This window comes from Cygnus olor, chromosome 5 (genome assembly GCF_009769625.2).
Source record: "Cygnus olor isolate bCygOlo1 chromosome 5, bCygOlo1.pri.v2, whole genome shotgun sequence".
In the NCBI taxonomy this organism is placed as follows: domain Eukaryota; kingdom Metazoa; phylum Chordata; class Aves; order Anseriformes; family Anatidae; genus Cygnus; species Cygnus olor.
In genome coordinates, this window is record NC_049173.1 from 30,207,824 (window position 1) to 30,231,578 (window position 23,755).

Below are 23,755 nucleotides of genomic sequence, written 5' to 3' on the forward strand. Positions count from 1 at the left end.
CCCCTCCCCAGGCTCCGCCCCTTTTCACCACCTCCCAGCTCTGGGCCATGTGCTCCCCCCTTTGTCCCTCCCCTTCCCTAGGCCACGCCCCCCTCGAGGCTCCTCCCATCGTCTATTTGCCCCCAAGCTCCACCCCCTTTGCCAAACCACGCCCCCAGGAGTGGCAACGTCTCTTTATTGGTCAGCGGCAGGCCCACACAGCCAATCGCGTGGCTCTGCCAGGGCTTGGGGTGGGCGTGCTTGGGGGTGGGCGCGGTGACGTCAGAGGGCGGTGACGTCAGAGGGCGGTGACGTCAGAGGGCGGTGACGTCAGAGGGCGGTGACATGGGGCCGCGCATCCCCCCAGGCGGCCGTCCCCGAGAAGGCGTGCATGTCGCTGAGCAGCGCCTCGGCACTGCCGCCCAGCGCCTGCGGCACGCCCGGGGGGCTCTGCTCAGCCTCCAGCGGTGCCGCAGCCTCCTCCTCCTCCTCCTCCTCCTCCTCCTCCTCATCCTCCTTCTCCTCCTTCTCCTCCTCGTCCTCCACCTCCTCGTCCTCCTGCCGCTGGTGCTGGGCCCACGGCATCAGTTCTTCCTCCTCGTCCGGCGGGGCCGTGTCCTCGTCCCTGTCCCTGGGGGCTTCGGCGGGGCCCTCCCGCCCCTGCAGCTGGTGCCAGCGGCTCCGCAGCAGCGCCAGGGCCCGGCGGCCCATGGGCCGGGGGTGGTAGCGGCCGGCCGAGAGGTGGCAGAGGTGGCGCCAGGCCAGGGCCAGCCCCACGGCCAGGCACAGCAGCAGCCCCAGCAGGGCCCCTACCACCCGGTCGCTGCGGCTCCCCACCGGCTCCCCCGCTGCCGCCAGCCCTGCCAGCACCAGCAGCAGCGGCGGGGCCGGCGGGCACCGCGCTCCAGCCTGCGGGGACAGGGCAGGGGGTCAGCACCGAGCGGGAACGCGGGGCAGGGCCGTGCAGAAGGGCAGGGGCTGGTGCCGGGGCAGGTGCCCCGTGACGGGAAGCTGCGGTCGGCAGCAGCTGCAGCACCTGCAGCAGCAGGCCGGGCTGTGCCCCCGCAGCAGCCCCAGACAGCACCCGGCAGCCCCAGTCTGCTCCCGGCAGCTCCCATCCCTGTAGCACAACCACCCCCAGCACCTGCCCCATGCCCCCCTGCCTGGCGCCCCCAACCTCCCCCCCCCCCCCCCCCCCCCCCCCCCCCCCCAAGTCTACCCCTAAAGCCCTTGAACCGCAGCACAGCCCGGCCCTGTTGTCACCCATCCCACAGAGCTGACTGCCCCTCCCAGGCATGGGAAAAGGGGGCTACCCCAGGGCCCCATCACTGCTGTTCCCCCCCCCCACCCCCGAACCCCCCCCCCCCCCAATTCAACACAGACTGAATTGGAACAAGGCGTGGACTGCTCCCCACCCAAATTTAACCAAGGGAGCAGGCAGGAGTTGATGCTTGTGGCTGGGGACATGGCGGGGGGGTGCGTCAACCCCTCCCCACCCCCCAGTTCACTCCCAGTCTGCTCCATGCCAACCCCCCCGTGTTTTTTGGGCGCTCACCATCGCTGGGTGCTGCTGGAGCGGGTCCTGGTGCCGCAGGCGCAAGCAGTGCTGGGGGGGGCCCCCCCTTGCTTCCTGCCCCCCCCCCCCCCAGCAGCAGCGGATGTATCGATGCGGGGGGAGGCGGGTGCTGTCCCCATCCCCCCCCCGCCTACCCAAAATGGAAAGGGCCCCGGAAACCCAAGGTGGCGCATGAGGCGTGGGGGTGCACTGCCTGTCACCCATGCCCCAGCGAGGCTCTGGGGGCTCTAGTGTTGTCCCCCCCCCAGTCCTGGGGCCACCAAGCCCCCCCAGTGCCCTGATCTCTGGGGGTTCTGACACCCCCTCCCTCCCTGCCCCCGCAGCTTGAGCTGCTCCTGCTCTGTCCCCAGTCCGTGCCTGAGCTTGTGCTAAAAACCACTGCACCTTGCACCCCCCCCCCGCTATCCGCATAGGGATGGGGCCATGCACACAGCCTGGGGGAGCTCTAGCGCACCCCAGCCCCACTCCTCCCCCCCTGACAAACCCACGGTGAAACCCCCATAACCCTCACGGTGCCCCCCGCCCCAGGGCCCCTCTGCCCCAGCACTTAGCCTCACCCAGCACCTTTCTTATAAAGACATTTATTTGGAGTGAAAATATAGATTTTGACCCTGCCCTGTAGGGAGAACAAAGGGGGAGGGGGAGAGCCCCATGATATGGGCGGGGGATGATCCCGTGGTCACGGGGCACATGCTGTAGCCCCACTGGAAGAGGGGAAGACCCCACCCCACCCTGGGGACATGGGAGAGTTGGGAAGGGTGCAGGGCTTAGTATTTGATCCCAGAGACTCCCCCTGGCCCTCGGGGGCAGCTGTGGGGGGGGGTAGTGGTCCACAATCCAGGGGGGCAGCACCCAGTAAGGCAGTGGGGTCAGGGAGGGGAGCGGCCGGACGTACAAAACGAGGGAAGGATGGACGGACAGCCCCAGGGTGAGGGGCATGAGGTCTTAGGGGGGGACCCTGGGGCAGCGGTGTGGTCCCTGGCTGTGTGCGGGGAGGAGGGGGACAAGGGGGGCAGCCCCGGCCGCGTGCCCCGGGCCAGGGGAGCCCTAGACGTGCCCGTTCTCCAGGCGGCTGAGCTGCTCCTCCAGGCGGGTGATGCGCTGGCCTTGCTCCGCCACCAGCGCGCGCAGCGCCGCCACCTCCTGCAGCACCTCGTCCAGCCGCCCGCCCGCCTGCGCACACCCCGTGTCACCTGCCGCGCCCTGCGAGGCCCCGCCCACTCCCCCCACGGGCCCCGCCCCCACCCACAAGGCCACACCCCTCCCCTGAGGCCCCGCCCCCTTCCTCAGCCTGCCCCCGTTCCCTTCAAAGGTGGCCCCGCCCCCTTCCCCAGAGGCCCCGCCCCCTCACTCACCAGGGGCGCGGGGGCGCCGGTGCCCAGTGCCGGGGGCGCGCTGAGGCGTGCGGAGGCGGCGGGGGCCGCGGGGGGCGGCGCGGCGGGGGCGGCGGGGCTGGGTGCGGCGGGGCGGGCGTCGTGCAGCAGGGTGCGGCGGCTCACCTTGAGGTCCCGCTGCTTGCTGGGGATGTAGGCCTGCCGCAGGGACACCAGCACCGGCCCCGCCGTCTGCCCCGCCACCCACTCCTCCGCCTCCATCGCCGGGTCGGGGCCCGCCGTGTCGGGGTACAGGTCGTCCTGGAAGAGGTCCGACTGTCCCCCCCCCCCCCCATCACCGCCGCGTCACCCATGGGGACGCTCCGCACAGCCGCCGCGCCCTGGCCAGGGACCCCCGGCCAGCCACCCTGTGGTAGCCGGGACCCCCCATCCAGTTCACCCGTGGACCCCCGCCCAGCTTCACCCAGGGATGGGTGCCCCCCCGCCACTCCCCGCTCACCTTCCTTGGCACCGTCATGATGATGGGCTCACACTTGCGCTCGTGCAGCTTGTAGAACCTGCGGAGGGTGACAGAGTGTTGCCGGGGGGCGCAGGGGGAAAAGGGGGTCATCCCTCATCCCTGCCCCCCCCATCCCCACCTGGCGATCTCGCACTTGCTGACATCCAGCCCGCGCTTGGGCATCCAGCCCATGCCGCGCTGCGGCTCCTTGCTGGTGAAGGTGTTGAGGAAGTGGATGTAGGGCGGCTCCTCCGTGATCTCGAAGTACCGGATGCTCGAGTCACCCTGCAGGCACCGCGTTAGAAGGGGACAGGTGGGGATGGGGCGCGGGGGGGGAGGCAGCGGGGCCGCACCTTGCCGCAGACATAAACCACGTTGGTGTCGGGGTCGTAGAAGGGCAGCAGGGCCCCGTTGCTGGAGTCCAGCTCCTGCAGCCCCATGGGCTCCTCCAGGTTCTCCTGTGGGGCAGCGCGTCAGCCCGGTGCCACACTGCACCCCGGCCCCCCCGGGGCCAACCCCGGCGGCTCCTCACCGTGTCCCACAGCGCCAGCTGCCGCTCGCTCATGCGGCTGAAGCCGGTGGTGAAGATCTTGCCGTCGGCCAGGAAGATGGCGCGCATGGGCCGCGCACCCTCGTGCGCCCGCTCCTTCTCCTGCGGGGAGCGCATGGGACAAGGTCAGCGCCCTGGGACGAGGTGGGGGCGCAGCACAAGGGCACCCCGCTAGGGAGCAGGGCCACAGGGAGGGATAAGAAGCACCCGGGGGACACAGGGATGATGCCACCCCGGAGCCGTGCTCACCGCCACCACGGTGCCGCGGCGGGGATCGATGACGCGCACGCTCTTGTCCTTGCAGGCGGTGCAGAAGCGGGAGCCGTCGCGGCTCCAGCTGACGCTGTAGATGAGGTCGGGGTGCAGCCCCTCCAGGCGGTACAGCTCCTCCGCCGTCCCCACGTTCCAGATCAGCACCACGTTGTCACAGCCTGCAGCGGGGAGGGAAGCAGAGGCACAGCTTGGCCAGACCCCCCCCAGCCCCGGCTTCCCCCCCCCCCCCATCCCCCCCTCCAGCTCCCTACCTGCGCTGAGCAGGACGTTGCGGGCAGTGGGGTGCCAGGTGATGATGCCCACACGCTTCGAGTGCCCCTCCAGTACCACCACCGGCTCCGTCAGCGGCTGGCTAAGCCCCCCCTCGGGGACCTGCCACACCTGCAGGATTGGGGCAGCGGGCAGGGGGTGTGGGTGAGAGCCCCCTTGGTACCCCCCCCCCCCCCCCCCCCCCGGTTTCCCATCTGCCCCTCACCATGACGGTGCAGTCCTCGGAGCCGCTGGCGATGACGTGGTCGTTGTGGGGGCACCACTCGATGTCTAGCACGGGGCCCGTGTGCCCACACACCGTGGGGTAGGACTTGTCGATGCGCCCGGTCTAGGAGCACGGGGACAGCGGGGTGGGGGTCACCCGACCCTGTCCGCCCATCTATCCGCCCGTCCGCCCCCCGCGGAGCCTCCCCCCCCGCCCACCCGCTTCCCACCTTTTGCAGGGGCAGCACCAGGAAGGCGCCGCCGCCGCTGGCCTCCACGATGATGGCCACGAAGGAGGGGTTGACGGCGCAGAAGGTGCTGTCCCAGGTAACGCGGGACACGCGGATGTCATCGTAGCACTGCTCCGTCTTCACCGGCTGCCCGAAAACGTGCCGGAATTTGCTCTGCCGCACCACCTTGCGAAACGACATGGCTGGGGCGCACCCCGGGATGGGGTCAGGCTGGGAGGGGGCGGGGGGGAAGCACAGCGACCCCAAAACACAGGGCAGCCGCGGCCTCTCCCCGCAGGGCCCGGTGGCCCCCGGTAAGCCCCGGGGACTGGCAGGGGGGGGTAGCGGGGAGGGCTGAGCCCCGTTCCCTGCCCCGGGTAAAGGGCGGCCCCGTCCCACCCTGCAGGAGCGGGAAACCAGCGCTGGGCAAACAAACCCCACCCTGCCGGGACGGGGTCACCCGTGGGGACGGGGATGTGCCCGGTGGGACGGGACCGCCCTGCCCGGGATGGGGGCGGGGGGGGGACGGGGGTCACCCCCGCGGGGACAGGGCCGCGGGTGGGGACGGGGACGGGGTCGGCATGGCCGGGACAGGGGTCCCTGTCCCGGGGTGGGGGGGCAGCGGAGGACGGCCCCGTCGGGGCCAAGGGGGCAAAGGGACGGGACCGAGACCGGGACCGGGACCGGGACCGGGGACACGGATGGGGCCGGGAGGGACACGGAGGGGGTCCCAGGAGCCGCCCGCGCCCCGCGGGGCCGCCCCGCACTCACCGGCGGCCGGGCCGGGCCGGCGGTGCCGGTGCCGGTGCCGGTGCCGGGCGCGGGGCTGGCGGCGGAGCCGGGACCGGGGCAGGGGGGGGTTGGGGGGGGGGGGGGGGGGCAGGAAGTGAGCGGCCCCGCCCCGCGCCTGCGCACTGCGGCACCGGGCGGCGGGGGGAGGGGGGAGCGAGGGGGCGGGGCCACGGGGAGGGGGCGGGGCTGTGGGGCGGGGAGGGGCGGGGTCATGGCGGGGGCGGGGTCAGGGCTGGGTCATGGCGGGGCGGGGGGCGCTGCCGGTGGGGTCCCCGCGGGAGATCGGGACGAGGGCACCGGGACGGCGGCAGCGGGTGGCACCGGGACCGCGGTGTCCGGCGGCACCGGGGCAGCGGCCTCCGGCTGCAACGGGGCGGCGGTGCCCGGTGGCACGGGGGCCGGGGCGGCGGGCGGCACGGGGGCGGCGGTGCCAGGCGTCACGCCGGCGGCGCTGGCCGGTGGCACCGGGGCGGCGGTGCCGGGCGCCATGCGGGCGAGGCGGTGGCAGGCGCCGGTGGCCAGCAGCAGGTAGAGGCAGGGGTTGAGGCAGCTGCCCACGTTGAAGGCCAGCCCCACGAAGTAGGTGAGGTTGGCGAAGTGCTCGGGGATCGCGTGGCTCAGCAGCTGGGCCAGCTGGAAGGGCAGGTGGATCGCCAGGTAGCTGCTCAGCGTGGCCGCCACCAGGCGCTGGAAGCGGGCCGGCAGGCGCCCGCCACGCTGCCGCCGCCTCCGCGCCGCCGCCACGGCCAGCGCGGCCCCGTTGCACAGCAGCAGGACGCCGGTGGGCAGCAGCAGCCCCTCCACGGCCACCTCCAGCCAGCCCAGCAGCTGCTGCCAGCGGCCCTGCTCCCGCCGGCACACCACCAGCCCCGGCAGCACCTCCGAGGCCTGCGCCAGCGCCGTGCCGGGCGCGCTGCAGCAGCCCGCCGTCAGCCACGCGGCCGCGCACAGCCCCGCCGGCCAGCGCGCCGGGCGCCGGCAGCGGTACCAGAGTGGGGCCAGCAGCAGCAGGCAGCGGTCCAGGCTGATGGCGGCCAGCAGGAAGAGCCCGCTGTAGTAGGCCAGGTCGAGAAGGAAGCGGTGCAGGCGGCACAGCGGCGTGCCCAGCGGCCAGTGGTAGCCGCGCGCCGCCGTCCAGATCTGCAGGGTGGAGTTGGCGAGGAAGAGGAAGTCGGAGGCGGCCACACTGAAGATGAAGGTGGCGAGGCCGCGGCAGCGCAGCCGCCAGCCCGTCAGCCAGAGGACAAAGGCGTTGGCGGGCAGTCCCAGCACGGCGCAGACCAGCAGCAGCTGCCTGTCCCACCCCAGGGCGTACGGGGGCTGCGCGGATGAGGACGGTGACGTGGATGAGGATGGGGACAGGGACAGGGACACCGTGGCGTTCTCCAGCTCCATCGGCCAAGCGCAGTGGGCAGCGGCTCCCGGGGCACCCTGTCCACGGCACCCACTGGCACGTCACTGTCTGCGGTGGCAGCATCTGCGATTCTCCCCCCATCGCTGTACCCTCTCCCTTTGGATCCCCCCCCATTGCTCCCCATCCCATTAGCCCCCTCCATGTCACCCCGTCCTCTTGCCCCTTGCCTTGTGCCCCCCAGGTGCCCACCACCCTCACCTCCCCTGCCAGGGTCCTCCACCCACTGTCCCCTGGCCGTGCCCCACTCCACCCCACAACATCCCCGCAATGCTCCTGTGGTGCCCTGCACCCCACGAGTCCCTCAGGCACCAGACAAGCCCCCCCCGGCCAGTAAATAGTGTAGGACCTACTGCAACAACAGCGCAATCACAGGCTCGAGCAGTGGATGTCAGGGGTCTCCTGGGCTGCAGGGTGCCCTATATGTGGGTCTGGGTGGGAAGGGTGGCGGTCAGGGAGCTCCGCCCACCCCTATCTGCTCCCCCCCCGCCCCGGCAATGACCCCCCCCAAAAAAACCTCAGTTTCCCCCTGTGAGGGACCGGGAGCTGCTGCCAGGCAGGGCGGAAGTTGCCCCAGTATTGCTGCTGAGGATGGTTTGCCCATGGCCCCCCTGGGGTCACCCAGTCCCCGTGGGCTTGTTCCACCAGGACCCCCCCGCCAACCCACAGCCATCCGGTGCCAGGCAGGGGGGCCTGGGGCACCTGGAAGCCCTGGGGCTGGGTTGTTTGGCCGTGCCGGCTGCTGCGTGCCAGGGCCGGTGCTGCAGCATCCCCGCGATGGCATCTCCCTGCCGGGTGCTGGCTTCCTGCCACCCGCCAGCAGCTGCTGAGCTGGGGCGATGCTATCGGGGGGCCAGGGGGGCCGGGGCCCCACACGCACCATGGCACCGCTCCTCACTGCAACCTCAGCTAATGGGGGGGATGCCTGGGGGCTGGAGGGCACAGGGATGTGGGGACATCATGGGGATGTCGTGGGGGCATCATGGAGATGGGACGTGCGCGTGGACACGTCCCTGCGCTGCAGGTAAGGATGGGGACCGACGTGTGCCTGTGCTGGGGACATGGCTGGTGGCCGAGGAGGTGTCAGCGTTGGATCAAGGCAAGCACAGGGATGCTGGTGGTAGCCGAGGGACATGGGTGCTGGGGACACCGCCGCTGCGCTGGGGACCAGGGTGCCATGGCCGCATGGCCATGCCCTGACACGAGGACATGGTGGGACGGCTCGTTTCCTGCCGCCGTAATCGCCGCTAATTGGCTTTGCCCTCCCCGGGGTGGGGGGTGGGGGGCAGGTAAGAGGATTTCCCTGCCTCCTTCTTAAGGGCCGGCCGCCCCCCAGCCCTGCTTCCCGCTGCCTGCCTCCAGCCCCCGGCCCCATGCCACGCACGCGGGGGGACAAGGGGGCCCCCAAGGACGCGGACACCCCAGGCAAGGGGAAGGGGGAGCAGGGGGCGAGAGCTCCCCCAAGCCCCCCGAGGAGGGCGGCTCCCCCGGCAGCAGCAGCCCTGGCGCTGAGTCCCAGCACGGCGGGCACGGGCGGAAGAACAGCAAGAAGGGTGCCGGGGATCCCCACGCTGCCGCCGCCAAGGCTTACTCACCCTTCCTCAACACCGTCTTTGGCAAGGTGGGGGCAGGGGCTGGGGGGCAGTGGATGGAGGGGCTGCGGGGCGCTGGGGATAGGTTTGGGGATGCTGGGGATGGAGGGGACGTGGGGCACCGGGCAGGTGCCATGGGGCAGGCCTGGGGGGGCTGCGGGCTCTTCTCCCTCCCTCCCTCCCTGTATGGTACCCAATGGGGGCACTGTGGGGGGGGGGCCCTGGGGAGGGGCAAGCGGCAGGGCTGGGCACTGTGGGGCTCAGGGACCTGCAGCCCTGGTGCCACCCCAGAGACAGCCTGGAGCAGGGCAGCCCCCGGCCTCCGGCAGTGCAGGAGAACCCCATTAGGAGCTGGGACTGGGGGTCCCGGGCAGGGACTACCAGGGTGGGTGCAGGGGAAGGGGGCAGCAGGGGCAACAGGCGAGGGGGGCAGGCAGGGCTTTGCCTCCAATCCGTCTAATCCCTCCTGCGGGAGTTAATTTTGGCCCATGCTTAACGAAGGTGACACCGCGGTTTGCTGGGAGGGGCAGGGGCTGAGCTGGGTCTGATTCCGCTTCCCCCCCCCCCCCCCCCCCCCCCCCACACCCCGGTCCAGGAGCGGGAGCTGTCGCCGGAGGAGCTGGACGGTGAGTGGTGGGGTCGGGACTTGTGGGGGACACCGTTGTCATCTGCCATGGGACACGGAGCAATGGAGACATGCCCTGGGGGGGCCTTCTGTGGGACGTGGTGCCATGGGACACGGTGCCATGGGGATATCTGCCATGGAGGGACCTTCCGTGGGATGCAGGGCCATGGGAAGTGCTGCCATGGGGTGTGGTGCCGCGGCTTCCACACCTGATGGGTCCCTGTGCCCCTGTGTGCCTGCGGGAACAGAGCTGCTGGATGCCTTCAAGGAGTTTGACACTGATCAGGATGGCTTCATCAGCTACAAGGACCTGGGCGCCTGCATGCGCATGCTGGGGTACATGCCCACCGAGATGGAGCTCATTGAGATCTCCCAGCACATCAAGATGAGGAGTGAGTGGGGGGCTGGCTGGCGCGGGGCCGGGGCAGTGGCGGCGGGACGCGGAGATGCGTGCGGAGACGGGGCTGGGGCGCTGAGGCTGTCCCCGTCCCTGGCGCAGTGGGCGGCCGCGTGGACTTCGAGGACTTTGTGCAGATGATGGGGCCGAAGCTGCGGGAGGAGACGGCCCACATGGTGGGCGTGAGGGAGCTGAAGATCGCCTTCCGCGAGGTACGGCCAGGGGGACACCGCGGGCCTGGGGACACCACAGGCACGGGGTCACCGCGGGCGTGGGGACACTGTGGGCATGGGGACACCCCGGGCATCAACGGCCACGGGGAATGCCATGGCATGCAGGGGACAATGACTACAGGAAGAGCAGGGGCTGGCCCCAGCCCAGGGTGTCTGGGGGGGCTGTGGGGAGGGGACCCAACCTGTGGGCGCCGCAGTTCGACATGAACGGGGACGGGGAGATCAGCAGCGCAGAGATGCGGGAGGCCATCGCAGCGCTGCTGGGCGAGCAGCTGAAGGCGCAGGAGGTGGACGAGATCCTGCAGGATGTGGATCTCAACGGGGACGGCCGCGTGGACTTCGATGGTGAGCCCTGCCCCCCCCCCCCCCCATTTGTCCCCACAGCACAGGGGATGGCGCGGGGCAGTGCAGCCCCGTGCCCCTCTCGGCCTCCTGTCTCACCCCGCAGAGTTCGTCATGATGCTGTCCTCCCGGTAATGAAGCCTCCAGAGAGGAGGGGACCCGGGGCACCCCCGCTTCCCGACGCCGCTCCTGCCCCCAGGCACCTCCTGCTCCATCCCGCGTTAGGGTTCAGAGCGAACAGCGGGAGCTGAGCCCACCTCTGGGAGCGGGGCGCCCACCAGACCCCCCCGAGCCGGCACCCTCCTGGGGCTGGCAGCACGGCGGGGGGCTGCGGGCCACCCAATAAAGCTCCTTGGTCTCCTTGGTCAGACTGGGAGGGTGGCGCCGCTCCTTGGAACGGGGGGGATACGGGGTGGGATACGGGGTGGGGAGGGGTCCTTGCCCCCGTGGCACCCGCTCACCGACCCCAGCCCACCCCAAGCTGCCCCAGACCTCACGTGGGGAGCAGCCGGGGGGGAGGCAAGGGATGGGGAGGTCCCAGGAGGGGGGGAAGTGACCCCAAAAAGGGACGAAAAGGGGTCGGGGTGCCCTGCGCAGAGCCGGCACCATTCACAGCCCCCCCAGCCCTGGGGAGTGGGTCAGGGACCCCCCCCCCCCCCCCCCCCAGCACCGGCTCCATGGTGTAGCGGTGATCACGTCTGCTTTACACGCAGAAGGACCTGGGTTCGAGCCCCAGCGGAGCCACCCCCGGAGGATTTTTTTTGTGTGCCCTTTTCCCCTCGGCCCCTTTGTGCCAAGAGGGGTTGGGACATGGTGTCACCGCCGGGGGGGTGTTGGGGAGCCCACGCAACGTGCCCTTATCCCCGTGGGAGAAAACAAGAAGCCGGCTGTGCTGGGGCTCAAAGCCAGGCCCTTCTGCACGTAAAGCAGACGTGAGCAGTGCTACACACCACAGGGACGGCCGGCTGAGCCCCCCCAGACCCCCACCCGCGGGGACCCGACCGAGAGCCCGGGGGGAGCAGCAGGGGCAGCACCAGGATGGCCGAGTGGTGAAGGCGTTGGACTTAAGATCCAATGGACGTGTGTCCGCGTGGGTTCGAACCCCACTTCTGGTAGATGTTTTGTTGGAGTCAGGGGACCCCAAATTGCCCCAAGGGACTGCGGATTGCCCCAGGGAACCCCAAACTGCCCCAGGGACCCCAAAAAGCCCGAGGGACCGCAAATTGCCCCCAGGCGACTGCAGACTGCCGCAGGGAACCCCCAACCGCTCTAGGGACCCGAAATTACCTCTAGGAACCCTGAACTGCCCTAGGGGACCCCAAATTGCCCCCAAGCAACTCCAAAGTGCCCTAAGAACTCTAAATTACTCCAAGGGACCCCAACTGCCCTGTTCCTGGGATCCTTGGTGGGACTCCTGCTCCCAGAGACCCCCCAGAATGGGGGGGAATGTCTGGAGAACATGAACAGACCCTCAGAACAAGCAGCAAGGAGGAAGGTGGGAGATATTGTGCCCCCCCCTGCCCCCACAGCCCCCAAGGAGCTGCCCGGGTAGCTCAGTCGGTAGAGCAGCAGACTTTTAATCTGAGGGCCCAGGGTTCAAGTCCCTGCTCGGGCGCTGCCTCCCTTTTGGGGCTGGGGTCCCCATGTCCCATCCCACCTCTCCGCACCACTTCCAAGTCCCCGGGGGGAAGCAGCTCCCCCAGGGCACCCACAGCGTGGGGATACCCCCCCCGCCCCCCCAAACACAGCACACGCAGCCAGGCTGGGGCATTCACAGATTTTAATTTAGTTGTTTTCCTGGAGAGGGGGGAGGAGAGGGGAAAAAAAAAAAAAAAAAGGCATCATACACCCCCCGCTCTCTCTGCTGCATGGAGTGCCGCTGCTTGCCACCCCCAGGCCCCCAGTGGGGGGGGCAGCTCAGCTCCTACAGAGACCCCCGCGCCGCCCCCCCCTGCCCCCAGCACATCTCTGGGCTGCTGTAGTGTGGAGTGTGGGGGGCAGAAGCCGGGCCCCTCGCCCCGAGAGGAAGGCACCGCAAGGGGGCACACCGGGGGGGGGGGGCAGGTGGGGTGCCCACCCCAGGGTACGAGCAAGGAGGGGGGGGACCGGGGCCCCCGGTAGGTCTCTACATATATATAATGTACACCTATGGAACAGGCTGCGGGCACGGCGGGGGTGCCCGCGCAGGGTGAGTGAGGCCGGACCCCCGCTCCCAAGAGCACCCAAATGCCTGGGGGCGAAGGAGAGATGAAAAATGAGGGGAGGGGGAGAAGAGACCAAGGCCAGCCTCGGGCTCACCCCGCTGTGCCCACCCCAGGGGGGCCGCGTCCCCATCCCCGGGAGCCGCCCGGGGCACTGCCGCTCCTGCGCCGGGGGTCCAGGGACGAGCGCGCGCATGGGGGGTGACGGGGGAGCCCCCGGGGCTGGGGGGGGGGGCCGGGCTGGCTCCCGCTCCCCAGCATCAAGGTCAATGTGGATGGGCTAAGGCAACCCCGGCGGGTGAGCGCGGCCGGCGCTCGCAGCGGGCGGGCAGTGAGACAGACGGACGGACAGACGGACGGGCGCAGGCTGCCAAAGGTGCTCGCCAGGCAGCCCCACGGCCTTGGCCCTGCTGCTCCTCCCAGCCCTCAGAAAATGTCCGGGCACTGGGTCCAGTCCTGCTTCTCTTTGCTCTCCCAGTAGCCGCCCCTGTAGACGTGTGCCAGCTCCTGGGTGACGGGGTCCTTCTTGCGCTCGAACCACAGCGGCTTGTAGGGGTCGTAGGGGGTGCCTGGGGGCACGGAGAGGAGGTCAGCGCCGCGGGGATGGGGGGCTCGGGGCCCCCCCCAGCCCGCTCCTTACCGTCCTCGGTGGCCCTGGCGGCCTCGGCCTCGCGCCTCTTGCGGGAGAGGCGCTGCTTCTCCTCCAGCCGCTGCTTCTCGGCGTTGGCCTCGTCCCAGCGGCCGTTCTCCATCAGGCGCTGGTCGGGGCGCCGGCGGCTGTCGGTGGGCGCCGTGCCGCTCTCGGGGGCGTTGAGCGTCAGCGCCAGCTCCGAGAAGTAGTACATGTTCTCCGCGTACTTCCTGCGCCGGGAGGGAGGGCTCAGTCCCGCTGCAGGGCTCCAAGCCCCCACCCGAGCCCCGCGCCTGCACTCACGGCAGGGGGTTCCTCTTCCACAGCAGCACCCGGCTGTCCTCGGCCTCGTGCGCCCGCTGCCGTGCCTCTGCCCCGTTCTCCCCGCTGCCCGGTGCCACCTTGTAGCAGTCCATCTTCTCGTCCCAGGTGCCCAGCAGGAGGAAATGCACCTTCCCCGTGGGGTCTGTCACCTCCCCGGTGACCTGCCAGGACAAGGAACGCGTCCCACCCGGTGACCCCGGCGCCCCAGGCAGAGCGGTGCCGCACCGGGACGTGCCGTGTGCCCGGCCACCCCGCGCCCTACCTTCCTGGCCACGTCCCGCGAGAAGTAGCTGTAAGGAACGAACTTGAGGTTGCACTTGTCGCCCGTCTTGTGATTGACGATCTCGATTTCACCCGACTGCAGGGGAAAGAAGGTCAGGTTCAGCCTGTGCATCTTTTCCCCGGTGACAGGAGAAACTGAGGCACGGGGCCCAACACCTCCACACGTGGCACTGGCACCCACCTGGTCTATCCAGAGCTTGCCCACGATGATGTTGTGCACGGTGGTGGTGACTTTTTTCCACGTGTAGTGGTTGCCGGAAGCGTGGAAGACGCAGTGAATGGTGCCTGCGGAGGGAGAGCAGCGCTCGATCAGTCCCCTCGAGCCCACCGGTCTCTCTTGGGGGAGCAACGGCCCCCAGCCCGCGCAGCCATGCGCTCACCCAGAGGCATGATGGAGAGATATTTGCCCCGGAACTTGCTGGTGATCTTGATTTCCTGGCGCAGCGTCCAGCCGTGCTTGGAGTCGGCGTGGTGCGCGGCGGCCGGCGGGTGGTGGCTCACCTAGTGGGGACGGGGCGGTCAGCCTGGCTGCGCCACCCCAGCGGGTGGCCCGCGGAGCAGGGCCGCGGTACCTGCTCGCAGAGGGAGCGGTAGCCGTTCTCCTCCAGGCGGTCCAGCTCAAAGGTCTCCCCCAGGAGCGGGTTGAAGGGCTTGCTGGTGCGGAAGACGGTGGTGGAGTAGGAGGAGACGGTGAAGGCGGCCACGTAGCACAGCTGCTCCAGAGAGCTCTCGCACTTGGCCGCCCGGTCGAGCAGCTCGTGGTACTCCAGGTCCTCGGTCAGGCGCTGCAGCATGGACAGGGGCTCGTTGAAGTTCACCTGGAGGAGAGCGAGAGGTGAGGGGGGGCCCAGGGCACGCGGCGTTCACCGACCAGATCCCGTCTGCGTCCCCGCTCACCGGCATGGGGATTTTGGACAGCTCCTTCCCGATGCAGTTCTTCATGATGCTCCAGAGGTTGAGGCTGTAGTTGGGCTTGTAGGGGATGCGGGTTCTCTTCTCCTTCTTGGTGTCTTCTACCTGGTGCTTGTACTGAGGGGAGGAGACCAGCAATGCCACAAAGCCACTGCGACCCCCCCTGACCCATCCCCGTCCCGGAGCCACCCCCAGATCAGCTTCGGTTGCGACGCGGGCGGAAAGCGGCCGCCCTACCTGCTCGTCCAGGCTGATGTCGCTGCTGGTGCCGCTGATGTTGCTGCCGGTGCGCCTGAGGGGAGCAGAGGCAGCGTCAGGGCCGGGTTTGCCCCTGCCCTCCCCAGCGGGACCCCCAGGCACTCACTTGTGGCCCATGGTCTCCAGCGCAGCGATGTTCTCCGGGGCGTCGAAGAACTCGTTCTCCTCGTCCTCGTCGCTCAGGTCTCCTTTTGCAGGGCAGCAGGGATCTGGGCAAGGGGACGGAGACAGGCCGTGTGCCTGGGCTCACCCCGGCCCAGCAGGGGACGGGGGGCTCCGGAGGATCCCTGTCACCACTGGGCTCAGCATGATATGGCAACAACCACCTGGCTGCAAGGCCCCTCAGTCGCATGGTGGACACCAAGCAAACCTGCCGCTTAGGGACAGCGGCGTCAGGCTCGGGGACAGGCTGACAGCGCCGCGTTATGCAGAGCACTCCGCTCTTGGCTTCCCCTCCCCTCCTGCCCCACGACACCTCGCCCCCCCCAGCCGGCCCCGGGACGAGACGCGGGCACTCGGGGTACCTTTGGCCGAGCCACCAGACCCAGCAGCGCCAGCGGGCAGGACGGTGGCGCCGCGGAAAGCCCTCTCCAGGTGGTTGTGCTGCTTGGCCAGCTGCTCCAGCGTCTCCTCCAGACGGATGCGCTGGTCCCGCTCGTGCTGCAGCGACTTCTGCCACTTCTTGCTATGGGTCTGGGCCAGCATCAGAAAGTCCCGGCAGGCCTGCGGGCAGCGCCCCGTCAGCGCGGTGGGGAGAGGAGCGGGGCCGTCCCCCCCGCGCCCGGCACCGGACTCACGTTGATCATGGCGTTGGAGGTGATGCGAAAGAGCGTGGCCCGCTCGTTCACCTGCTTGATCTTCTCGGTGCTCTCGGCGGGCAGCCGGAGGGTCTCCAGCTCGCTGAGGGAGCGCTGCAGGGCCGTGCCGTGCTTGGCGATCAGGTCGTTGCAGGTGCTCAGGTCCTCCACCTTGCTCGACAGGGTGCGCAGCGTGCTCTGCAGCTCCGTCTTGTCCGTCTGCGACACGGACTCGTCGCCGGAGTCGTCTACCGGCGGGACGGGCCGTTAGCGCGAGCCGGCGGCGGCGGGACCGGTGCGGTGGGGGGGAGCGCGGGGCGCCGGTACCTGACTCCTCCAGCATCTTGACGGCTTTGGCCTTGGCCAGCTCCAGCGCCGTGACCCAGCGCTGCCGCTCCACCTCGGAGCTGGCCTTCAGGTGGTAGGTCTGGGCGCCGCCGTTGGAGATGACGAAGTTGCACGAGTCCTCCACCGTGATGTTGGCCGTGGCCAGGTTGATGGTGCCGCGGCACGTGTGCCGCATCTCCGCCTTGGAGCTGCGCGGGAGGGGTGGTGGTGGTGGGGGGGTGCCCGGTAACGGGGCCGTGAGCGGGGCCAGGCCGCGAGCCTCGGGGCGGCCCCGCCACGTCACCGGGCGGCGGGGGAGGGGCGGCGGGGGGCGGAACGGGGCCGCTGGCAGAGCCGGGCGCCGAGACCCGCGGGCGGCTCCGTTCCCCGCGGGCGCGGCGGCGCCGGGCCAAGGTCAGCGGGAGCGGGAGCGGGGCGGGGCGGGGCGGGGCGGGGCGCGGGGGGGGTGGGGGGGGGGGGGGGGGGGGCCGCGCCGTGCCGTACCGGTAGTAGCTGAGCAGCCCGTTGCTGAGCACGAACCACCGCCGCTGGTAGCCCTTGATGTAGTTGGTCCACTTGAACAGCCAGCCCTCCCGCGCCGAGCCGCCCACACCGGAGCCGCCGCCGCCGCCGCTCCCCGCCGCCGCCGCTCCCGGGGCCGCGCCGGCGCCCGAGCCGCCGCCCGAGCCGCCCGCCGCCGGTGAGGGCAGCGCCGGGGCCGCGCCGGGCGCCGCGGGCAGCGCCATGGGGCCGGGCAGCGCCGCCGCCGCCGCGCCGGGGCCCGCGCCCGCCCCGCGCAGCTCCGCCATGGCCGCCGCCGCCGCCCCGCCGCGCCCCGCCCGCCGCGCCGCCGTCACCCGCCCCGCCCCCCGCCGCCCATTGGGCCCCGCGGGCCGCCCCGCGCCTCCCATTGGCCGTCCCGGGGCGGCGCGCCCGCCCCCCCCCACGCCCCGTGCGCCCATTGGCGGCGCCGCACGCACGTCTCCGCGGCGCGCCAATGAGGAGCGGCGAAGGCGGCCGCGCGGCGGTGACGTCGGCGCGCGCGCGCGGATTGGCCGCGGCGGCCCCGCCCCGGGCCGCGACCCCGGGGGACGGCGGGGCCGGGGCCGGTGCCGGTGCCGGGCGGAGCAGGGGGGGGGGGGGTAGGGGAGGAGGCGCAGGGGCGGGCAGGCGGCAGTACGCAACGCTCTTTATTTACATCCCTATAAAAATGGAAAGTTACAAACGGTACCGGGGCGCAACCGGCAGGGCCCCGCGCCTGGCGGCGGGCAGCGGGGCGGCCGCGGGGCCCCGGCTGTGCAAACGCTCCGCCTGCCGGTACGAGCCGCGCGCACCGGGGGGGGGAAGGGGGGGGCGAGAGGGGGCGGCGGCGGCGGCGGGGAAGACGAGGCGAGTGTGCAAAGAGGCGCGGGGGCGGCCGGGGGCTCCCCGCCCGGTGCGGAGGCGGCGCGGGGGCACCGGGGGAGCCGCCCGGCCCGCCCCGCCCCGCCCCGGTGCCGAGGAGCCGCGGGGGGGCTCCTACCGGGTGGCGGGCGTTAAGCTGGCGCCGGGAGGAGGAGGAGGAGGGGGCGGGCGGCGGGGCGGGGGCCCCGGTCCCGGCCGCTGCGTCCCCGCTCACTGCAGCTTTGTCTCCAGCAGGTTGAGCTTCTGCCGGTCGACGTAGCGAGAGAAGAGGGCGAGCAGGTTGGAGGGGGGGGGCACCGGCTTGGCCAGGGCCGCCGCCGGGATGCGCAGGAGCTCCCGGGTCGCCAGCAGCATCAGCTCCGTCCTGCGGGGACACGGCGCCGAAACCGAGCGCTCGCGGGGGGGGGGGGGGGGCGCGCCGGGGAGCCCCGGTGCCGGGGGCCGAGCGGGCGCGGCGCTGCCGCCGCCCTCCGCCTCGCGCCTGCGGCACCCCCGCTTCCCCCGGCGCTGCGGCGGAACCCGCAGCCAACCCGCCCCCGGGACCACCCGGTTCCCTGCCGGCTCTCACCAGGGGTTGTCCTGCATCAGCTCCGTGCTCGCGTCTGAACTCTGCAGCTCCTCGCCGCGGCTCAGCACCAGGTAGAGCAGGGACAGGCCGAACTGCGGGGAGAGGCACCGGGCTGGATTTTGGGGGTGGCAGCGCAGCGCAGCGGGGCGGGAGGCGGCTGCGGCGAGGCCCCCAGCCCTGCTCCCGCGGCTGCTCGCCCCCCCCGGGCGGGCGGGGAGGCGCACCTTGTTCTGGAGCACAGCAGCGAGGTGCAGGTTGGTGGGCGCCGGCGCGGTTGCGCTCTGAGGTAGGTTGGTGAGCTGCTGCACGAGGCTGGTGACCGTCCCCAGGGGGAGGTGGTAGAGGACGTGCGAGAAGGGCCTCAGCAGGCAGGGCAGCACCTGCAGGCAGCGGCAGAGCGGTCAGAGGCCCCTCCGGCCCCGCACGCTCCCCCTGCGTGCTGACAGCGCCCCCCCCCCCGTATCCCTACAGCTGCCCGGGCCCGCTTTTAATTTAGGCTGGTGGTTTCCCTTCTTAATCCACCCCCCCCCCCCGTTCTCCAAACGAGCCGCGGTTTATTTCGCAGCTGCCTCTGTTTTCGCGCTGTCTAAGCTCTCGCCCAGAAGGGGAGGCCGCTGCCGTCACCCGACGAAGCAGAGGCGTGGACCCGGAGGACGGGCACCCCCGGCGCACGTGGTGCTGGAGAGGAGACCCAGCTCGGGGTGCGTCGGGGCGGGGGCCAAAGGAGGGGAACCCTCCCAGCCACGGGGCGCAGTCACCTCGTCCTGAGCGTCCTTCTTGATGAGGAAGGGCAGGTTCCTGGCCGTCGCCATGAGGACGTCGGCCGCTTGCTCGGGTGACAGGAAGGGGAGGATGCGGGCCACCAGGCGCTTTCCTTTCCGGATGCACATGATCTGCATGAAGTGGTCGTCGCTCGGCCTGCCGCAGAGGGGAGGAAGGAGCTGACTCAGCGGGGCGCTGGAGCGCTCCCGGGGGGTTCCCAGGGGCACCCCAACGTGCCGGGAAACACCCGCATCCAAAAGCGGGGACGGGGCGAGCAGTGACGCCCCCGTGTCCATCCTGCCTGCGTGACGGGAAGCAGCATCAGCTGCTGCGAGCGCCCACGGGCTGCAGCCTCCAGGTCCGCTCACCTCTCCTGCCCGGGCGCCTTCCCCCTCAGATTGTCGTACATATCGCAGATCTTCTGCTTCCTCTCGCCCATCAGGGCCGGCCGCTCGCCTTCCAGGCTCAGGAGGTAGCGTCGCTCGTAGTCCTCCACGTCCAGGAGGAGGCTGTACGTCTGCAGGAGAGACGGCGATCGACACGGGGCAGGGGCTGAGGGGAAGCAGCCCCGCGGGGAGGCAGGACGTGCAGCTCACCTTCTCGATGGTGACGAGCGTCTGGCGCCTCTTGTCCCGGACCTGCTTCTCCTTCGTCTCCTGCCGGGAGGGACGGAGCAGGTCAGCGCGCGGCGGCTCCCACCGCGGGGCCACCTCAGCGGCGGGAAGGGGCAGGACTCACGTCATCCTCGCCGCGAGAGGTCACCACCGCGTCGATCATCTTCCGCGGGTTGTTCACGCTGGACACCGTCAGCTTCCCGAGCGAGCCCTCGAACTGCACTGCAGGGGCAGGAGGGACGCGGGGGCGTCAGCACCACGGCACCCGCTTCGCCTCCGGCCCCGGGAGGAGCCGCTCCCCCTCCCCGCAGAGCTGGGGTGCCCGGAGAAGGAAGCACTGACCTGGTTTGTAGGCGTGCTCCAGCTTCGCCACCTGAGGGGTGATGAGTTTAGTGCGTTCCTTCTTGGGACCGTCCCCGTGGACTTCCTCAGCTGCCGCCAACTTTTCCAGCTTCTGGAAGTAGTTCTGAGGTGGGGAGAGGAGGGGTTGGGACCCCAGAAACGCAGCTGGCGAGGAGCGAGGCAACGCGTGGCCTCCCCAGCCTGTGCTCCGTCCTCCTCCCGGGACACGGGGAGACGCTCGCGTCCTCCTCGAGGAGCTCGAGGTCGCCCCTCAGCCCCCCCCTTTCTCCAGGCGAAGGACGACTCCCCCGCCCTCCCCTAACGCTCGCCTCGCCGGTACCTGGTAGTAATAGTCGTCCAGGTAGGGGTCAGTGCTCTGCAGCTGCATCATCTGGATCTTGGACACCCAGTCCTTCTCCCGCTGCAGCATGAGGTTGGCGTAGGGGTCTTTGCGTGCCTGCTCCTGGTGGCTGCCCCGGTGGCCCCCTCGGTCCCCCACCGAGCCGTTGAGGCTGCGGTGCTGGCTGGCAGGAGGCAAGAAGGGCACCCGTGAGCACACAGGAGCTACAGGAAGGGACAGAGAGCGGTGCACAGGCTAGCCCCGGCAGCACGGGCCCCCCGGAGCAGGGGGGGGGATGCCCCCCCCGTGCCGGGCAGCCCCTCTCCCCGTGCTCCTGCCCACCCGCTGCTCACTTTCGGTTCTGCTGCTGCCGCTGGTGCAGGAGCCGGCGGTGCTGGGGGTGCAGGTGGGTCGTGTCCGGCCGGAACATCTGCGGCTGGGGCCTGCGGGGAGCCGAGGACTCAGGGTGAGCACGGGGCGGGCGCGTGGCCCCGGGGAGGGGGGCGCGGCGCCTACCTCAAGCCCTGCAGGTGGGATGCGGGGCCCGGCGGGGGCTGCGGCTGCGATGGGGGCGGCGGAGCAGGGGCAGCCCCAAAGAAGGCACGAAAGCCGCCGGCTGGAGACATCATCTGCCCCACTCTGCCCTGCAGCAGCTTGGGATTGACGGAGGGCAGCGGGCTCCCGACGAGGCCTGAGACCCGGGCGAACTGGCTGGGAGACATTCGGCCGGCCTGGAGGAGCGGAGAGAGCACGAATCAGCCCGGGGGGGGGGAAAGGCAAGGGCTGGGTGGCCGTGGCCAGCACGGGGCTGGCTCCTGTGGAGCTGCGAAGAGGAAGACAAGACGCCCGCCGGGGGGCCAGAAGGGGGAAACGAGCAGGGCGATACCTGGGCTCCTCCGAGCAGCTGCGCTCTCTGCAGGTGGGTGAGGACGGGAGAGACGCTGTGGGGGAACGGGTGGCCCAGCAGGGAGGAGTTCTGGGGGGAAAAGAAGGGAGCGGGGCCGCCTGTCACAGCCCTGGCACGGCGACGCGGCCAGGGTGCTCGGAACAGCCGCAGCGAGGAGCGAGGGGCGTCCCAGTACCGGTACGTTGCAGAGCTGGTTGGGGGACATCCTCTCGCCGTAGGGAGCGGGGTAGCGCTGCTGCATGCTGGCCCGGATGTGGACTGGCTTCGGGCACAGGATCTAGGAGCAGGGAGACAGCGCGCTTCAGCTGCTGGCTCCTCACACAGCAGCCCCCAGCCGCCACCGGCTCTCAGGGCGGTACCTGCTGGTTGAAACTGGGCACGGCAGCCTGCTTGGGAGGGGTGCCGATGGGGACCGCTCGCACCGGGGGGCTGCCGATGACAGGGGAGGACGAGCGGCGGGGCAGCGCCCGCTCAGAGGGGTCCCTCTCTTCCTCCCGAGCCTGCGGGGGTCTCTGGGGCAGAGCGTAGTCCAGCACGGACACCGACGGCATCTCCTGCGAGCGGAAACGGAGGAAACCCCCCCCCCCCCCGAGATAAGAGCCCCAGGGCTGAACGTGGTGGCAAGTCGCCGCCACATCTGCACAGGCTTTTTGGCACTGGGGAAGCACGATGGGGCGCAGAGCTCCTCCACGTCCCAGCATGCTTCCCCGGTGTCAGAGACCCCCATGCCACAGCCAGCATTCCCGGAAAGCAGGGAGGGGGCTGGCCACGCAGCACTTAAAACCCCAGCTCTTACTTCACTGACGACCAAGAAAACCAGTGCCTCGAGAAACCAACGTTTCTAAACCTTGAGCACTGACGCCACTGGCGACCAATCGTTTCTCTGGGAGCATTGTCCAAATGCTCTGTGAACTCCGGCAGGCTCGGTGCTGTGACCACGTCCCTGGGGAGCCTGTCCCAGTGCCCAACCACCCTCCCGGTAAAGAACCTTTCCCTAACACCCAGCCTGACCCTCCCCTGTCCCAGCTCCATGCCATTCCCTTGGGTCCTGTCGCCGTCCCCAGAGAGCAGAGCTCAGCGCCTGCCCCTCCACTCCCCTCGTGAGGGAGCTGCAGGCCACCATGAGGCCTCCCCTCAGCCTGCTCTGCTCTGCGCTGAACAAACCGAGGGACCTCAGCCGCTCCTCACGCGTCTTCCCCTCCACACCCTTCCCCATCCTCGCAACCCTTCTCTGAGCGTTCTCCAGCAGCTCTGCCCCCAGAGCAGGCGGCAAAGCCCCGCCGGGGAGGGGCCCGCCCCGCCGTACCTGAGCGAGCAGCGGCCCCCGGATGCGCCGCAGCACGGCGGGGCCGTCCCAGATGCCGGCGTTGAGCGGCGCGGGCTGCGCGCCGGGGGCCCTGGTGTGCACGGCCCGCATGATGGCCGGGTCCTCCAGCTCGCTGTCGATGACCAGCCGCGTCAGCCGCTCCGCCAGCGTGTCCTCGGGCTCGCCCAGCAGCTCCGCGTCCTCGCCGCCCGGCACGGCCCGCTGCCCCGCGCCCAGCGGCCTGTCCTCCAGCTCGGCCAGCCGCTCGTGGGCCTCCTGCCAGTCGTCGTCTGCGCGGGAGGAACGGGGAACGGGGGGGGGGGGGGGAACGGGGCGCCGGTGAGCGGCTGCCGGGGGGGGAAACCGGGGGGGGGGGGCGGGGGGGAGCGGGGCGGGGGGGGGGCGAGCGCTCACCGACGGCCCCGGCCCCGAAGGTGTCATCGTTGAACTGGTCGATGTCCTCGTCCTCCTCGCCCAGCGCCTGGAACCCGTCCTCCTCCTCGTCCAGCGGGCACTCCTCCGGGGACTGCGGCGGCGGCGGCACCGGTCAGCGCGCTGGCACCGGCACCCGCGCCGGGACCCGGACCGGGCCCACCGGCCCCGGCCCCGCCGCCCGCCCCGGCCCCGCCGCGCCGCTCCCCGCCCGCCCCGCTCACCGGGTACCGGAACATGGCGGCGGCGGCGGCGGCGGCGGCGGCGGCGGCGGCGCCCCCCGCCCGCAGGCTCCGCGCGGCCCGCTCCGGCCCCGCCGCGCATGCGCCGCCGCGGGCGCACGCGCCATGACGTCACCAGCCGCGGGCGCGTGCGCAGGCGGCCCGGTAGCGGGGAACCCCCCCCCCCCCTCCCCCAGGGAAGCCTTAAAGGAGCGCGCCCCCGCGGGGCTGCTCTTAAAGGCGGCCCGCCGCCGCTTTTCTCCCCGCCGGCTGGGGGCGTACGGGGGCACCACCCGCGCTGCCGCCCCCGCCGCGCCCCCTGCCGGCCACGCTCTCCCCGCCGTGACCCCATCCCCGCCCCGCAGCCCAGCTCTGGCCGCACAGCCCCGGCCCCGTGGACGCGTCCCCGTCCCCAGCCGTGTCCCCCGCTGGTGTCACCCCTGCCCACCAGCGCCCCCCCGCCGTGTCCCGGTCCCCAGCCGCGTCCCTGGACGTGTCCCCATACGCAGCCGTGGCCCCATCCTCCTGGGCGCGTCCCCCCCAGCTGCGTCCCCTGGACGTGTGCCCTGGAGTGTCCCCCCACTCGTGTCACCCCTGCCCACCAGCGACCCCCGGCCGTGTCCCGGTCCCCAGCCGCGTCCCCTGGACGTGTCCCCATACGCAGCCGTGGCCCCATCCCCTGGGCGTGGCGCTGTCCCATGGACGTGTCCCCTGCCCCAGCCACGTCCCCTGGACGCGTCCCTCACCCACAGCCGTGTCCCCCACTGGTGTCACTGCTGCGGACCAGTGACCCCCAGCCGCACCCCCTGGGCGATGTCCC

General features: G+C 71.3%; 6 protein-coding genes and 3 non-coding genes across 9 annotated transcripts; 4 read left to right on the plus strand and 5 right to left on the minus strand.

Annotated features, from left to right (window-relative positions):
- Positions 1–158: 158 nt before the first annotated feature.
- On the minus strand, positions 159–1,629 carry LOC121071145 (protein tyrosine phosphatase receptor type C associated protein). The gene is made up of 2 exons (XM_040559171.1): positions 1,535–1,629; positions 159–888 (listed from the first exon to the last, which is right to left on the minus strand). Exons 1-2 carry the CDS (start codon positions 1,535–1,537, stop codon positions 310–312), a joined length of 582 nt encoding a protein of 193 aa, XP_040415105.1. The 5' UTR covers positions 1,538–1,629; the 3' UTR covers positions 159–309.
- Positions 1,630–2,120: 491 nt separating this feature from the next.
- On the minus strand, positions 2,121–5,752 carry CORO1B (coronin 1B). The gene is made up of 11 exons (XM_040559166.1): positions 5,687–5,752; positions 4,916–5,118; positions 4,687–4,809; positions 4,463–4,592; positions 4,188–4,369; positions 3,921–4,040; positions 3,742–3,846; positions 3,528–3,673; positions 3,389–3,446; positions 2,911–3,204; positions 2,121–2,728 (listed from the first exon to the last, which is right to left on the minus strand). Exons 2-11 carry the CDS (start codon positions 5,114–5,116, stop codon positions 2,603–2,605), a joined length of 1,485 nt encoding a protein of 494 aa, XP_040415100.1. The 5' UTR covers positions 5,117–5,118; positions 5,687–5,752; the 3' UTR covers positions 2,121–2,602.
- Positions 5,753–5,944: 192 nt separating this feature from the next.
- On the minus strand, positions 5,945–7,583 carry GPR152 (G protein-coupled receptor 152). Its single transcript, XM_040557957.1, has 2 exons — positions 7,472–7,583; positions 5,945–7,138 (listed from the first exon to the last, which is right to left on the minus strand). Exon 2 carries the CDS (start codon positions 7,100–7,102, stop codon positions 5,945–5,947), a length of 1,158 nt encoding a protein of 385 aa, XP_040413891.1. The 5' UTR covers positions 7,103–7,138; positions 7,472–7,583.
- Positions 7,584–8,485: 902 nt separating this feature from the next.
- Positions 8,486–10,659, plus strand: LOC121071482 (calcium-binding protein 2-like). The gene is given in 7 exon segments (XM_040559754.1): positions 8,486–8,552; positions 8,555–8,739; positions 9,306–9,336; positions 9,584–9,727; positions 9,835–9,944; positions 10,163–10,310; positions 10,414–10,659. Coding segments are annotated over 7 exon segments (708 nt in total). The 5' UTR covers positions 8,486–8,491; the 3' UTR covers positions 10,443–10,659.
- Positions 10,660–10,978: 319 nt separating this feature from the next.
- Positions 10,979–11,051, plus strand: TRNAV-UAC. Its single transcript has one exon. It is a non-coding gene; the product is annotated as a tRNA-Val (tRNA).
- A 288-nt stretch (positions 11,052–11,339) lies between these two features.
- On the plus strand, positions 11,340–11,422 carry TRNAL-UAA. Its single transcript has one exon. It is a non-coding gene; the product is annotated as a tRNA-Leu (tRNA).
- A 427-nt stretch (positions 11,423–11,849) lies between these two features.
- TRNAK-UUU lies at positions 11,850–11,922 on the plus strand. Its single transcript has one exon. It is a non-coding gene; the product is annotated as a tRNA-Lys (tRNA).
- Positions 11,923–12,070: 148 nt separating this feature from the next.
- LOC121071058 (oxysterol binding protein) lies at positions 12,071–16,704 on the minus strand. Its single transcript, XM_040559018.1, has 14 exons — positions 16,544–16,704; positions 16,040–16,248; positions 15,713–15,960; positions 15,440–15,638; positions 15,022–15,124; positions 14,895–14,949; positions 14,643–14,774; positions 14,318–14,563; positions 14,126–14,246; positions 13,927–14,030; positions 13,726–13,821; positions 13,443–13,624; positions 13,149–13,369; positions 12,071–13,077 (listed from the first exon to the last, which is right to left on the minus strand). The coding sequence occupies exons 2-14, from the start codon at positions 16,233–16,235 to the stop codon at positions 12,935–12,937; spliced, it is 2,046 nt and encodes a 681-aa protein (XP_040414952.1). The 5' UTR covers positions 16,236–16,248; positions 16,544–16,704; the 3' UTR covers positions 12,071–12,934.
- A 507-nt stretch (positions 16,705–17,211) lies between these two features.
- On the minus strand, positions 17,212–23,011 carry PATL1 (PAT1 homolog 1, processing body mRNA decay factor). The gene is made up of 17 exons (XM_040559017.1): positions 22,939–23,011; positions 22,697–22,808; positions 22,283–22,572; positions 21,336–21,530; positions 21,152–21,253; positions 20,956–21,045; positions 20,586–20,800; positions 20,423–20,512; positions 20,070–20,253; positions 19,730–19,853; positions 19,512–19,609; positions 19,370–19,429; positions 19,142–19,290; positions 18,770–18,929; positions 18,236–18,391; positions 18,012–18,103; positions 17,212–17,807 (listed from the first exon to the last, which is right to left on the minus strand). The coding sequence occupies exons 1-17, from the start codon at positions 22,951–22,953 to the stop codon at positions 17,654–17,656; spliced, it is 2,286 nt and encodes a 761-aa protein (XP_040414951.1). The 5' UTR covers positions 22,954–23,011; the 3' UTR covers positions 17,212–17,653.
- Positions 23,012–23,755: the final 744 nt, after the last annotated feature.